General features: G+C 41.3%; 2 protein-coding genes across 2 annotated transcripts; both read right to left on the reverse strand.

Annotated features, from left to right (window-relative positions):
- Positions 1 to 9,443: 9,443 nt before the first annotated feature.
- Positions 9,444 to 10,430, reverse strand: LOC124642208. Its single transcript, XM_047180518.1, has one exon. It carries the CDS (start codon positions 10,428 to 10,430, stop codon positions 9,444 to 9,446), a length of 987 nt encoding a protein of 328 aa, XP_047036474.1.
- Positions 10,431 to 14,009: 3,579 nt separating this feature from the next.
- LOC124642486 lies at positions 14,010 to 15,497 on the reverse strand. Its single transcript, XM_047180946.1, has one exon. The coding sequence runs from the start codon at positions 15,471 to 15,473 to the stop codon at positions 14,259 to 14,261; it is 1,215 nt and encodes a 404-aa protein (XP_047036902.1). The 5' UTR covers positions 15,474 to 15,497; the 3' UTR covers positions 14,010 to 14,258.
- Between the last annotated feature and the right edge of the window lie 1,174 nt (positions 15,498 to 16,671).

Genomic DNA, 16,671 nt, shown 5'->3' on the forward strand with positions numbered 1-16,671 from the left:
GTCTCTTAACATCTCTGTGCATAGTGCCTCGTGTATGGTTATGCTGAAATCCGGCGCGCAGTAGAATCCAGGCGTCGCGCTCGCGAACTCCACAGCGACGAACTAGCAGACTAGACTCCTTTCACTCGAAGCAGGGGAGGCTCACGGGATTATCACATGCAAAAGAATTTGGAAATCGGTTAATTTTATCACAACATTTTCATAACAACTATGATAATATTGCTATCATGGCATAAATCTAATTTCACTGATTGACGATTTTCCCAGCAATGCAATTCATGAAGGTCACGTGAACAGTATGTCAGAACATTATCACATTCGGATTAAAACAAACCTAACAGTAGCTTTATAACGAAGCTTGTGGCAATGAATGCTCCCTGAACCCAGGCGGTTCCAACATAATAGCCAACGGCATAACCAACAATAATCAGCGAGACAGACTGCCTTTCAAATTTAAAAATGTCGTAAAACAAATAACGTCAACATAAAGCAAAAATGGATCGGTCTCACCGGGTTTCCACTCAACGCCTCAACGCGCATGACGATCGCACATCGCTATGGCGCGCAGTACAGCAAGGCTTTCGCGGACGTGAAGCCACGGAGATGCACGAGCACCAACACTCCGAACTCACGATGACACGTTGGGCTCCTGGCAGGCAGCTGGAATGCTCCGCAGTAATTTTGTCGCCAGATTGCACAATAACCACCGTCATTGTTGAAACATGAAAAAAAAGACAGATTCGGTTAATTTTCTAGCATACCCTCAATAACTAGCTTGACATGTAACAATGGAAAACGATACCATTACCATAACCGTGGTTACCATACTTGTACCTTTGCTGAAATTCTTAATAATTCTTCTACTACAAACTCCTTTTCAAATTATCGACGTTACATTTTTTTTTTGTTAGTGGGTAGAAATTTATCTTCGCATGGCGAATTCGAAACGCATGTGGGCATTCAGATTGCATCCCACTTCTGATGTCGGAGGCGTCATCAGGATGGCACTATCGTCCGACATCAGTTAGGGTAATCAAGCAAAGAGATAACTCAAAGAAACTCAAAACTCAAACAAACTAAAAACTCAAACGTTTATTCAAATTAGTCAGAACAAAAGACAGCCCCCAAAACGCCCGCCCTTCGCCACTTCCTATGTGTTTTGGCTTGGGGAGAAGAAGTGGCGGAACAAACTCCCCAGCAACACATGTCTGTCTGTTAGGTTAGAAGAACCATTACAATACAAAAATTATAAGACACTACAATTAGTTTAGGTACTACAACGCTAGGCAATAACACTAGGTACACTACACGTAACGAAAGGCAGTAACGCGACAACTCCACGAAGACTCGACGAAGCCTCGACCAAGACTCGATCAAGACTGAACCAAGACTGAGCTCCGCGGACGCCACGCTGACCGCCACCACTCTGCCAAGCGCGCCAAAATGTTGTTTCACCGGAAACGCCACCAGAGGGCGCGCTTGCGTGACGTTTAGTGTCCGTACTATTGACAGTCTCCGACATATATATATATGTCGGAGGCGTCATCAGGATGGCACTATCGTCCGACATCAGCTAGGGAAATCGTACAAAGAGATAACTCAAAAAGAACTCAAAAACGTTTATTCAAATTAGTCAGAACAAAAGACAGCCCCCAAAACGCCCGCCCTTCGATACTTCCTATGTGTTTTGGCTGGGGAGAAGAAGTAGCGGAACAAACTCTCCAGCAACACATGTCTGTCTGTTAGGTTAGAAGAACCTTTACAATACAAAAATCACAAGACTACAACAGCCCCGGATCTTCAATTTTTTTTAGGCGGGGCAAAAACTGAAAAATGCCGCCCCGCCTACTTACGTACTTATGTTTATTTTCACCAACGAAAGTCACTTTTTTGGTAGGTAAAGGACTTAAAAAAATGTGTCCAAATCATTGTAGGCTCAAACTGTTCGCCAGGTTTAAGTTATGAAGTCGAGACAGACAGTGCCGGCTTTAACTCTACTAGCGCCCTGGGCGAGATTTCTACGGCGCCCCCAACTACAATTCAAACCCATACGAAAAACAGAGACATAATATGAAGTTACTGATTGCGCGAGCGAAGCGAGCGCAAATTTTTTTTTATAGTTAACAAGTCAAAGCAAAAATTACCTAAAATTTAGCCCAATCGTACATAAGTTATTGCTGGTTGGTGAATGCAAAAACACGGGAACACAGGCTGTGATTGCGCGAGCGAAGCGAGCGCGAAATTTTTTGTTATATTTTAGAACTCAAAACAAAAATGACTTAAAATGTAGCCCAAACGTAGATAGCTCTTTGTTGGTTTTGGCGCCTATGAATTAAAATTTTGGGACTTAAAGTAGTACCATAAATAGAAACTAGAAGTTACTTTCTTATTAATAAAAAGACTTATAAACGACGTATAGTTAAGATCTAATGCAAAATGTATGACGCTACCTTTTTGCCTAGCAAAAAGGTAGCGTCTTCTCTGCGAAATTTTTTGAGTCTACGACACAAAAGTACCTACATCGTCAAGCGAGCGAGCGCGAACTTTTTTAAGTTATTTGTTTGAAGACTCACAAATTAAACTGGGAATCATGTACAAATAAAAAGGAACCGTGATTAGAGCGAGTGCTATTTGTGTTCGTTGATTGGGTGCGTAAAAATAATAAACTATCAGAAAAACAGTTCAGAAACGGTAATTTAACCGCGAGCGTAGCGAGCGAGAATTTTTTCACTTAGTTGGAGGATGTTATGAAAAATAATCAAAAGGATCAATTAAACATAGCGAAGGCGACTTTTTTTGAAACTTTGCTTGTCAGTATCATGATACAATGGAACTTCCTTATCAAACGGGTGTAATTTCATCGAAATTTCCTGGTGGTGGGGCGTCCCGTGGCGCCCCCTGAGACCGAGGCGCCCGGGTTATTCGCACACCCTGCACCATAGGTTAAGACGGCCCTGTAGGTAACTATTATGGTAATCTGTAATGTAGGATTTAAAATCAGTCAGCCGCCTGATTTTGCCGCCCCCTGAATTTGCCGCCCGGGGCATGGGCCCCGGCTTGCCCCCCCCTAGATCCGGGGCTGGACTACAATAAGTTTAGGTACTACAACGCTAAGCAATAACACTAGGTACACTACACGTAACGAAAGGCAGTAACGCGACGACTCGACGAAGCCTCGACCAAGACTGAACCAAGACTGAGCTCCGCGGACGCCACGCTGACCACCACGACTCCGTCAAGCGCGCCAAAATGTTGTTTCACCGGAAACGCCACCAGAGGGCGCGCTTGCGTGACGTTTAGTGTCCGTACTATTGACCGTCTCCGACATATATATAAATATACTCTTAGAGGTCAGATCAGAAGTGGTACTTGAAAATGAATAACACACGTCTATAAACATTTAACCTGGTAAGGTTTATTTCTTACAAAGGATCTAGCAGAAGGTAACTTTGAATAGCAAATACAATATCGATAATTAATTATAAGATCACGATGTGACATCTTCAACGTCCGTCATCCTTCTATCCGTCATAATTTCTTCTTCTATACCAGCCCGGTCAGGCCAGGTTGGTAGCAAGGAGGATTCATATCTAACACGGCCGTTCCTGACCCTGCAGCGTCCTCGCCCGCAGTATTATTCGCCTCTTCAGCATCAGATCAACTCCCCATAAGCTGATCACCGAGATGTTGCTCATGATCTGAAACATGTTAAGCAAGGTATAAGTAATTTACTCGTAGTAGTCGTTTTTGTGTATAAGTCTGAAGCATGTAATATGTTGAGAAAAGGAAGGGTAACAAAAAAAAAAGGTTTCCATATTTACTTCTACTTGTATGTAAATCATACTATGGGCGCAAGTGTGCACTCAAGCGCCCACAGGCAAAGGCATATTGAAAGGTGTTATGGTAGTAACCAGCTTCAGACTAAACACGAATAAAAAAAAGTGCATCGTGAATGACAGAATCCGGACTTCCATCACTCGCCATACACCGCCAGGTGACAGAGGCTCCCAGTTTGCATGTCATTTTACGCATTCATAGCATAGGCACGCATTTAAGCTATAGGTTGCTTACTATGAGGACGTTAAACAAAGACAGAGGCTCCCAGTTTGCATGTCATTACACACGCTCATAGCATAGGCACGCATTTAAGCTATAGGTAGCATACTATGACGACGTGAAACAGAGACACATACCGTCGTATGTTCTCCCAGTGGTCTAAACAATAGTCCCACTCAGAAACAGAGACCCATGCCGTCGCATGTTCTCGATGACAGAGGCTCCCAGTTTGCTTGTCATTACACACGCTCATAGCATAGGCACGCGTTTAAGCTATAGGTAGCATACTATGAAGACGTGGAACAGAGACCCATACCGTCGTATGTTCTCTCAGCGGCCTCCAAAGTAACACCGCCACGGTATAAAGAGAGACCCGTACATTCATACGTTCTCAAAGTGGTCTAGACAACTAGCACCACCAGTATAGAAAACCAAAGAGCCGTAATCTCGTACGGTATGGGTACGAGATTACGGCATAGGAGATTAGGGTATGTCAAAGTCAAAATCAAAGTAAATCAAGTAAAATAACAGTCAGGTCAAAATCAGTCATTGAAAGTAGACCAATTAGACTAACACTTTTTCACATCAAAATTCATGCATCCTTTCACGGCACGCACACAGAGACTCATGTACATTCGAACGTCTTCAAAGTCCTTGTCCTTGTCAAATTGCCTCGCAGCTCTCAAAGAAAGCTGAGGAGGTATCCACCTGCTTCGTTACAGCGGAAGTAGTGGCGTTCTAATAAACTTTTGTAAGAGGCACCAAGATACAAACGGCCAGCAACATTGGCACACTGCAACGCAGGCAGCAACATTGGCACGCTCCGATACAGGCAACAACATTAGCACGCCGCAACACAGCCAGCTAATATGGGCTGGCCATATTAGCCGAAGAACCGATAACCGTTGGGGTAAACGAGTTCTAGAGTGGAGACCACGACTCGGCAAACGTAGTGTAGGACGTCCTCAGGCACGGTGGAGTGATGACTTGCCCAAGGCGACTGGCAGGAGCTGGATGCGAGCAGCCGAAAATCGATCTCAGTGGTGTGCATTTGGAGAGGCCTATGTCCAGCAGTGGACTGCTATAGGCTGATGATGATGAACACAGCCAGCAGCACTGGAACGTTGTTATCAGCAGCACTGGAACGTTGCTATCAGCAGCATTGGCACAAGAAGATTGCTCACTGCAACGCAGCCTCGTGTATCTCTGTCCTGCTTATTACACGTCTTCGTGTACAATTCTGTGAACAAACATTCAAGCACAGTATAGGTACATTTCGCTCGGCCACTGCTGACCATTCGTTTGAAGGATCTAAGTTTTCAAAGAAATAAATTGACTAAATTATAACTTTGACACACAAAATCAAAATAGTGATCCAGTTAATCTCCGAAATATCATCATGACTAATCATGTGCCAACAAAGCTCATAATACAACTGCCATTACGTTATGGTTACATTTAGCTCATGCTACTTCTTTTTTTCTACAGTACAATACTTTTAAGCAAACATAAGTGATCAACAGTTGAAATTGACGTATACAGTGTTAATCATCTTTTATGAATGGAAAAGGTCACAATGGTGATTCTATTGACGTTGCCACCTTACGACACCATGACGACCACAAACAAGGAACTAGCCAGCAATATTGGGCCGCGCTGTGGGCCGCGCCGACACGGCCATCCTGCGCTTTACACGTCCTCGTGTAAGTGCACTGTAACAGAAATAATACCAAGGAACATCTTTTCGTTCGGTCACTTAATTCTGACCATAAATTTAAAAATCGATGTTCTTAAATAAATTATATCCAATTAATCTTTAACAAACAAACAAATTCGCCCGACCGGGGATCGAACCTGAAACTGCACAGCAGTCGTGCTATGCGTCTGCCAGATCAATGAGGCGAATGCGAACTCAACTTGAGAACCACATGAAAAATAAAACAGATCACCTGATCGCCTGAATGCATGATATACCAGGCATACTGTCCACTCGCTCTCATCATTCGAGCAATGTCGCGCGATGTGCTGACCGGCGGCACTCCGCACAGCATGCAGCAATAAAGCAAGTGCAAGAAGTGTGTAACTTCAGCACATACGTCGTCAAATTATGTGCTTCTCACGTAGTAAACCTCGTTGTGTTTCCTGGTTTCAGTTTATCTCCGATATCTGTAGTTAGAAGGTTAAGGAAGTAGGCTTTGGGCTAGATTCAGGCATCTGAGTGTTTCAACATTTAATTGACGAACTCTCATGCATTATTAGTAAGAAGTATAAGTGAACATAATCATTTTAATAAAAAATCGAAAACTAAGCTGTACCTAATTGTTAGTCAGGCTTGCAGATTGTTAAAAATCATTGCCATTACTAGTAGTATTCATTTCAATAAATACCTTCCACTAAACAAATCTTACATTAACGCTGCCTTCCATGCCTGAGCTATAAGTCAGTGTACGTTATAACTAATAGGTAAGCTATTGCTCAAAACTTGTAAGCAATTGGCTAAAACAACGTTGTTATACAATGGTAGGAGCAAACTGATATTTCTGTGTTTAGTAGAAAGTGGCATAAATGGGGTAGTATATGAAGCAAGTTCATTGAGCTCTGTCTAGTCTAGCTTGCATGCAAGTAAGAACATTTAGTTAAATGTGATAAGCCAAAACATTTCAAAAGCAGATAGAAGATGTATCTCTTTGCTTCTACTATTTAGCCATCATTATTGCAGTTTTCACTGTCATGCAAACACTTTTGCAAACTTCAAAACATAGGTTTTGTATTAAAATCTAAAATTAATCGAGTATTTCAGGCGCATTTCGAGAATCGAACCCGAGTCGTCGCGCACTGCAGACCAATAAACCAATAAGAGGATTTACCATAGTCGCGTATAACTTAATTTCTTAATTATTTATAACCGATAAGATACATAAGAACTGGATTGATCTCACCAGGCATTATCACTCCATGCTTCTTGTAATATCTGTGCAAACAAACATCATACATCACATGTTTGGTCGCGCTAAGCCTTTGCGCGTATAATAACAGCAAGGAGTCACAATATGTGCTAGCTATCGGCTGGCAGTGCTCGTGGACACGAAGAGAATGAGGGCCCTACTGCTAGTGGTCTCCTTCCACACAAAGCATATGAGCGGCCTCGCGATAGCTTGAAGAGCTGTTTCATTCGAAAAACAGGATGCGTGTTCCCAGCATGTGGTATTATTCTCGCCACAAAACGAATTATCACATGAAACAGAATAATAAGTCAATTCATTCTAATGCAATCATGTAAATACAACATGACATGTCACCATAGCAACTGCTTATGTATTTGTAACCACGACAAGACTTGTTATTGTAAAATTTATGTCAATTTCCACTATTTCATTATGATTTATCGAAGAATGAAGAACTCCACGTCGATACTATTCTCTCAGCTAACTGAACACAAAATCGTCATTATGCAATTCCTCTTCAACATTATTTTTAGTGTAACAAATATATCACAGTGAACATTCAAATAGTTTTACCAATTGGTAATCTAAGGCTTCACTTTTATGTAGTAGTCTGCCGACGTGATGAAAAGTAGCGACATGATGTACAGCACTTCTTTCTCAACGCTAGGCTTATTTATACCTCATACTACGACAAGATATATTCCTGAGTTTTAGAGGTAGATGCACTATCCGCACCATTGATAATCTAAACATCGGATAGATGATGGTCATAAATGTGTAACTTGTGACTTCAACATGGCTGTTCATGGTAATTTCCTTCGATATTCGATATTCTGTGTAAGAAATCGAAATGTTTGAAAAGAAATCCAAGGGGTTAACACTAAAGCACTAATCTGCTATTGTAAGGAATCTCCATAATATCGCTCTGATAGAGTTCCAGCTGGTGGACAGTCTTCAGTGTTTCCAGGATCCGATCGCTTTTTGTTTTACAAACAAGCTATAGTGGCTGTCACTTTTCTTCTCGCAATTTTTATCCAAGACTTGTATTGCGTGACCAATTCATCCGCATGTCCTGGGCTTCTGAGTACTAGTATGTTGTAGGATATTACACCCAGCGCATGAGGAGCATTTATATTGTCGCAGCGCAATTCGTGAGGTCATAACTGTTTCGTCGTTTTTCGCGAGAATGCCCTCGAATGTAAGAAATAAGACTTACTTACAGTTGACGTGAAATTTCATGAACAAAATAAATAATTATTGGATTCAGATGGCAAAGGGTAAAGAACGCGTGGCGATCCCACTTCTGATCTTAGAGGTCAGATCAGAAGTGGTACTTGAAAATGAATAACACACGTCTATAAACATTTAACCTGGTAAGGTTTATTTCTTACAAAGGATCTAGCAGAAGGTAACTTTGAATAGCAAATACAATATCGATAATTAATTATAAGATCACGATGTGACATCTTCAACGTCCGTCATCCTTCTATCCGTCATAATTTCTTCTTCTATACCAGCCCGGTCAGGCCAGGTTGGTAGCAAGGAGGATTCATATCTAACAATACATATATATTTATTTTTCTTAACTTTTTTTTTAAGCTATTGCATAGCTTCTATCGCAGGCCTTGAGCGCGGGGACAAAATCCAGAAATTCCGTAACGAAAAAACCTCACGCTCCCCACTCCGACGGGCACCGAAGTGTGGCTTGAAGGCCGTGCATCGTCTAACGTCGTGTCAATTCGGCAGTTTTCGACACGGCGCTGTGTGTCGTGCGATTAGACGTATTGTACGACTTTACGGAACTCGCCCGAATCGAGACGAGCTGCTCCGAAATCGGACGAATAGATAATCAGCTGTTTGTGAGAAAGTATATAGGTGTATAAGTATTTATCTACAACAGTGAACGGCTGTACTTGTAAAATTTGTGTATAAAGTGTTTTGAATATGAATGAACGAAGTGCATTTATTATTAAATTATAAAAAATAAATAATTATAATTGCATAAGTTGATACAAAATGCTATGCTTTACCGCGGCAGTCCCCGAGTGCCACACGTATTTTTTTTTCCATATATTGGTACTTAAATTATATACTCACTATACAGGTTAGTATCCATATTTACAACTTATTTCTACTTATTACTACACTAACTATTTTTTCGCAATAATCTAAAAACTTCGGTCTGTCATTTTTAGCTTTCATTAGAAATGGGAGGTTTGTTGCTGTGAGGCTCATTGACAACTCTTGCTCCGTCTCAAAACGTGCTCTCTCTGTAATTGGGCACTCCAGGAGGATGTGGGCAACGGTCTCCTCGACTCCTGGTTCAAAGGCACACGATGAATTCTCCTTACATTTAAATCGTGTCAGATATGAGGAGAATCCACCGTGCCCAGTGAAGATTTGTGTCCTTATGTACGTGAGGTCAATTTTCCTCACGATACCTTACGCGGATATTGCGTCGGGGAAAAACAGTTTCGTACCGGAGACTGCTTCTCCGGCTTTATATTTCCCATTCCATTCGTCAAGCGACCTCATACGTATCTGCCGATTGACGAATGAGATGGGGTACAGGTCGTAATCCGGCTTCTTCTTCGACTTCAGGGCGGCTTCCTTTGCGAGTTGATCAGCTCGTTCATTGCCCTCCAATCCTGCGTGGGCCTTTATCCAGAACAAGGAGACACTCTTGTTCTGGAGCTTGCAGCGGCGTATGGTGTCCCTTGTTTCCACTGCTAGAGGATGGGGGGCACTGACGTTGATGACTGTCTGCAGGGCCGCCATAGAGTCGCTGAAGATGCCGAATGTGTTCTCCCGGCGTTTGAGCGCTTCAGTTGCCGCTTTCTGCAGTGCCAACAATTCAGCCTGGTAGACGGTGCAGTATGACGGCAAAGTAAGTTTAAGAGCCTTTGTTTCGGTGGTGCTATCCCACAAAGATAACGCCGCGCCGACCTTGCCCTGGATCTTACTGCCGTCGGTAAATATGCGCACAGCAAACTCCTCCCTTCGGTTTCTATATTCCTCCTCGTCCACTATGCTGTCGTACTGCAGTGTCACCAATTCTGCGGGGTGAGGGGCTTCAAGGGCTGAGGCCATCCACTCGATCTCCCTATCTCCCAGTGTTGGCTGGGGCACTTCCCCCTTCGCTTCGTAAAGTGAAGCAGCTTCCCTTATCCGGATGTCTAGAGGGAGTATCCCAGCGAGCAACAGTGCTGAGTTTAGGGAGACCGTGCGGTAGGCTTTGCACAACTTTTGCGCAAACCCTCTTTGGACCACGTTTAACTGTTTTTTGACCCCTAATTTGTTTGAGGCTGGCGCCCATGCACTCGCTGCGTACAGTGTCGTAGGCTCTACTGCTGCCGTGTAGATATTCCTTATGATTTCCGGCTGTAGACCCCAACTGGCTTGAGTTGCCCTGGCCAGTTGTTTGTACATAGCTATCGCCTTTTTACAAGCGATAGCTATGTGTTTGTGGAAGCTGAGTTTGTCGTCGATTGTGAGGCCAGGAGTGATATTTTGACGTCGCGGGACGTTCCAATGTCGATCCCCCCCACGGAGGAGAAAAGACTAGCGGAGATGCCCTAACGAAAAATCTCCTAACAAAGCAGCGCGCCAAAATTCGGGTGAGCGGGGGACGAGGAACGTTACTGTCTCCACCCGTGCTCCACCCTTATACGCCTTTTATGGGAAGCCACCCATTTTTTGTAAATCCATCTAGCGTGGAATAGGATGATTAAAATCTAACCCTAAACTAACATCGACCACTAGTGACATACTCAAAAGTAAAGTAAATACTCAAAATTAATAATTCTTTTAAAATAGTAATTCAATTAGAAAGTTTAAAGAAGCATTCATTTGAAATGAACGAAGAAAAAGAGAGAGATAAAAAAGTTAGAAAATTAATTGTTATATAAGTATTATTTTGTGCAGAGAACTTGCCCCACAACAATTTATTTACTCCTCCAGAAATGAAATAGGTATCTAGGAACCATTAAACGGAGACTCGATGAAAAATCATTTTTATTCACAACGGGTCTAAAATACCCCCATGGTGTAATTTAAGTATCAACTTATGGCATTGTGTTAGTTCGTCTACTAGCCACTATGGCATCACAAGCACGAAAATTCGTTCTATTTGTTCTAGAACATGTCTAAAACCGTGCTGCGATGACTGTTGTTATTTTCGATGTTGCCACATTACGAAATTCACCAAGAAAAATGGGAATTAAAATTATAGGGACAGTGTTTATCAAATTAGAGTTTTCACAACTATATCATAACGGCGCATCCACTAAGTGGCTGACATTATGTGTGTCCGATGTTGCTCTGAGTAAAGGTACATTCAAAAAGTATGTACGGCAAGAGAGATATACCTATGTAAAACATTGCTGATCTATTAATATTATAAAGAGGAAAACTTTGTTTGTTTGTTTGGTTGTAATGGATAAACTCAAAAACTACTGGACCGATTTTAAATATTCTTTCACCATTAGAAAGCTATATTATCTGCAAGTAACATAGGCTATATTTTATCCCGGTGCGGGCAGTAGCTCCCACGGTACGCGGGTGAAACCGCGGGAAAACGGCTAGTGATGAATATAAATAAATCTACATAGTAAGAGTTATGATTAATTTTAAGATAATTGCAGCTTTTTTAAATAAGACCTTTTTTAAGAATGGGTGATTGCATTTTCGATGTCTGGTAGCACTTAATTTTGTAACGGGTCTCTCTGTCTTGATGAACACAATTTTACTTCAAATATCGATACCAGAAGTATCAATTAACGTAAGGGACATTTTGACGAAAATAAGTTATATATATCATTGGATCCAGAATTTTACGCTCTATCGATTGGTATTATTAAAAAAAATCTATCGTTAAAAAAAGAGCCCTTACAGTAAAAATTTTTGGCCTGCGTAAAACGATTTATGATAGAAAAATTGATGTAACAGACATTTATATATTTTTTTCTCTGAAAAATAAAGTAAGTCATAGTATTAAATAATTTACACCCTTACCTTAAACCTCAAATCAGTCGATTTAAATAACATGTCCCTTACTTTAATTCAAGATTATTGTTTTTTCTAAATTATTCTCTTACATTATTATCTCACAAAACTATCTTTATTTTAAGCTCATTACTACAATATGCCGATTACGTAATAACTAGAAATCAAATTCGCATTTGCTTTACTTTATTTGTCTAAGAGATTATTGCTAAAATACCGAGTACTTACATTAATTTGATTTTCTAAATGGTTATAACTCTGGCGCTCGCGACTAGCGTAAGACGTTGCGGGTGTATCGGGAGAGGGGTAAGACAGCGACGCGACGCACCGTCCTGTTCGCACGTTTTCGCGCGCAGTTCAAATTGTGCGACACGGGCATAATACCAGGCCTCTGTCACTCTCTGTACTTGCGCGCGATAAATGCCTACCGCTCGCTGGGTTACCGGTAGCCCCACGCGGCTCAGGGCGCACAACAGTCACACGCGCCGCGCGCGCTCCAATATTATTATTTTTATTTCGTGGCATGTTATGCTGTTGGTTTTTATTAGGTTTTTTAAGCTACCTCACAAACTGATGGATTATTTTGAGTTGTGTTGGTTTATATGCGACTATTGTAAGATTTAGAAACATTTTATATGTATGAACTTATCTAGTAATTCTATTATCTACTTTATGATTTTAACAACAGAGATCATTAGGTACTTATTTTACTTTAGATACCTACTTAGTTATATGAACTGTATTGTGAGTTTTGTAGCTCAAAACACATCTCGAGTGTAAGTAGGTATAGTTCTGGTCCAACTTAATGACGACTCGGAACATTACGCGTGTCGCTACGCAGAAACCAATTTTAGGTATGTATCAACACTCGACGGAGTTGTACCATATGGGGTATGGCACTTGTGCTCGAAAAATAGTTGGAAACCGCCTTTGATTTTGACGAAAGCTTTACTTAAATACTTACCTATGCTTACGTATCAGGTAATATTTAGTAATATGTACCCATACTTACTCCATTTTAGTAGGCAATACAATAGTTAACTAAAGAAAAATATTCTTGATATTACTTTTTATTTAAAAACTCAGTTATAAAAAAAAGGCTATCTTAAAATAAGCGTAACTTTGTTTTCCTACTTAAATATTAATAAATTGTAAGAAGCAACCCTAAGCACGGCCACGGCACGGTTGCGGTCACTGAACTGTGCGCTATCGCATTGGAATAACAATCAAGCGCTCGAGCTTTTAAGGTTCATTTTATAACGCAGCTAGGAATTTGTAGGTAGTTGGGGAACTTGTAGGTGCTTATAACAGTAGGTATGGACTTTTTTGTATGGAGTGATTTATCTGTTACGTAGTAACTATTATATAATCTGTGATAATACCAAAAAGATTTCATGTTGAATATTTGAACCTGCCGACTAAATCGTCAGTTAAAGATACCCTCATTGAAACTGACGACGATGAAGATGTGAAGACAGCTGATGACGATAACTAGATAAAATACCAAATAGAAAAAGTTATTTCAACCCTTCCGATTTCACCATTAAAAAAGTTTAATTTACTAATAGTTATCATCATAATCTGTCTGCCCATCATCCTCCGAGCCTTTTTCCCAACTATGTTGGGGTCGGCTTCCAGTCTAACCGGATTCAGCTGAGTACCAGTGCTTTACAAGACTCCTCAACCCAGTTACCCGGGCAACCCGATACCCCTTGGTTAGACTGGTGTCAGACTTACTGGCTTCTGACTACCCGTAACGACTGCCAAGGATGTTCAATGACAGCCGGGACCTACAGTTTAACGTGCCATCCGAAACACAGTCATTGGTGTCTAAGATATACTTAGAAAGTACATACAAACTTAGAAAAGTTGCATTGGTACTTGCCTGACCTGGGATCGAACCCGCGCCCTCATACTTGAGGTTGGTCCTTTACCCACTAGGCCACCACGACTTTCTGTCTGTCCAGTGGTGGACATTTGGAAGTTTAATAATGAAAACCTCAGTTTCTTCGCAATACAGGTTTAATAATCTGAATTCTTGACATTTTACAAAATGAAATTATAGATTTTCTGGCGACGCAACCGTGTACAATATAGAAGTGAGTAATATAAAAAGTTTGCGGGTGAACGTAAAACAAAAAATAATTATTTGATAGTATCACATCAAAGTGTAACTTGTTGCTATTAAAAATCACTAGGCGTAGGTATGGCGCAGACATCTTCCCCCCCGTTGAAAGACTCCTTTCAACTACATCAGTCTTCATCCGGTAAAGATGTAGGCAAGGGACAGATCCGAGTGAGAGGTCTCCTGAAGCAACCTCTGGTAGTTTGCACATCTGCGACTCGCGTGACTCCGTCGGGCCCCGGGAACAGGCGGCTGACTCGTCCCATTCGCCAACTGAGTGGTGGGACATTATCCTCATGGAGAAGAACTAAGTCGCCGACCTTTAGGGATGCTGATTTAGTACGCCATTTTGAGCGCTGCTGTAGCTCTGCTACATATTCCCTTTGCCAGCGCTGCCAAAAATGTTGATGTATTTGTTCAAGCTTCATGTAGCGTTGAAGGTTGTTCTGGTTCTCGTGCTCGAGCGATGGACCAGGCAATGCATTTAAGGCACGCCCTATCAGAAAGTGACCGGGAGTTAGGAAATGGTAATCGTTAGGGGAAGGGGAGAGTGGGCATAAAGGTCTACTGTTGAGTACAGCTTCCACTTGTGTGAAAAGAGTACATATCTCCTCAAATGTTAAATGATTGTTTCCCATAACGCGTTTTAAGTGGTATTTCGCGGATTTAACGCCAGCCTCCCAGATGCCGCCGAAATGTGGAGCATACGTGGGAGAGAACACAAACTTCACACCTTCATTGGTAGCAAAATCAACTACAGGCTCATGATTGGTTTTAAGAAAATTGCCTATTTCCTTAGCAGCTGCAACAAAGTTGCGGCCGTTATCGCAAAATATCTCCGCTGGCTTGCCCCGTCGCGATATAAATCTGCGTAATGTCATAATAAAAGCGTCTTTGGACAAATCACTGACGGCTTCCAGGTGCACACATTTATAGCGAAAACATACAAACAAACATAAATAGGTTTTAGTTAATCGTGCACCTCGACCCTTTCTATTTAGCGTGAGGAACGGACCAGCGAAGTCAACGCCAACAGTACGAAATGGAAAATCAGGTGTGATGCGCTGTGCAGGTAAGTTTCCCATCATGGGAGTTAATGTTTTACCTTGAATACGTCTACATCTGACACAGGCATGTACTGTGCGGCGGGCCAAGTGCCTACCGTTTATAGGCCACACAGTTTCTCTTACACAGGCCAGCAACAGTTGAGGCCCGGCATGCATGTTCCGTAAGTGTTCATGTTTGAAATATAATTTGGTGAGTGGATGAGAGGCGTGTAAAAGTATGGGATGTTTTTTAGTATAATTATAATTTGATAATTCTATTCTACCACCGACTCTCATCACCTTGTCATCATCCAAAAAGGGTGAAAGTGACAAGAAAGATGATTTGCTACTTAAATTTTTATTTTTTAACAAAATATTGTACTCTACAGCAAATGAAGTTTGCTGAGCAATTTTACATAGGCTAGTAAAGGATGATTCTAATTCAGTAACACTAAATTTACCAAATAATTTATCTTTAGGATTTTTATGTCTAATATTATGTATAAATCTATTTACATACGCAAATATGCGTCTTAATTTTAAAAACGATGAAAATTTATCTATTTTTAGAATTTCTGTTACAGGTTCCTGGACAACAGCGGAAGTGGATTTCATCTCAGGTAAGTCTGTTTCATTTATTAATTTATTTAAATAGGGCCAATCAGATTCAGGCTGTATTAGAAATTTTGGACCTGACCACCACAAATTAAGATTGGTAATTTGATCTGGACTTACGCCTCTTGAGATCAGGTCAGCTGGATTCTGATCAGTCGGCACATAACGCCACGACGAACTATCGGTAAGTTCATTAATCTCGGCAACCCTATTTGCTACAAATGGTTTTAGCTTTGCAGAATTACCATTCAACCAGCTGAGGACAACGCTAGAATCGCACCAATAAATGATACGATCAACCTCACATCGTAGAGAACTGGTAACTGTCTTGCACAATTTTGCAGCCAACAGAGCAGCACAAAGCTCCAGACGCGGTATTGTCGTCGGCTTCAACGGCGCCACCTTAGACTTAGCACACAGTAAGTTAACCTTTACATCACCAGCTAAGTTGTGTGACCGCAGGTACACACATGCACCGTAAGCGACTTGGGAAGCATCACTAAAGGTATGTATTTCTATATAACTAGGAGCTTCGCATAGCGTTAATCGCGGGATCTGTAGATCTGATAAAAAACTTAAATTGTTAATAAACTTGTTCCAGGATTCCAAAATATCAGAGCTAACCGGTTCATCCCAGCCCTTTTTATTGAGCCATAAGGACTGAAGTAACATTTTAGGTATAATCACGCATGGACTGAGAATACCGAGAGGATCAAAAATCTTGAATGATGTAGACAGTATAGATCGCTTGGTAACTACATCACCTTTGTTGGGAATTACAATTGATATTTGAAGAGTATCGGTTTTAGGATTCCAATTTAATCCTAAAGTATTAGTGGATCCGCTTAAACTAACCTTGTCATTTTGATCAATGACCGAT

Source organism: Helicoverpa zea, chromosome 24, assembly GCF_022581195.2.
Source record: "Helicoverpa zea isolate HzStark_Cry1AcR chromosome 24, ilHelZeax1.1, whole genome shotgun sequence".
In the NCBI taxonomy this organism is placed as follows: domain Eukaryota; kingdom Metazoa; phylum Arthropoda; class Insecta; order Lepidoptera; family Noctuidae; genus Helicoverpa; species Helicoverpa zea.

Excerpts from the sequence above, each read along its gene's own strand:
- LOC124642486 (XM_047180946.1), bottom strand. The coding sequence starts at position 15,473 with ATGAGAGTCGGTGGTAGAATAGAATTATCAAATTATAATTATACTAAA.
- LOC124642208 (XM_047180518.1), bottom strand. The coding sequence starts at position 10,430 with ATGTACAAACAACTGGCCAGGGCAACTCAAGCCAGTTGGGGTCTACAG.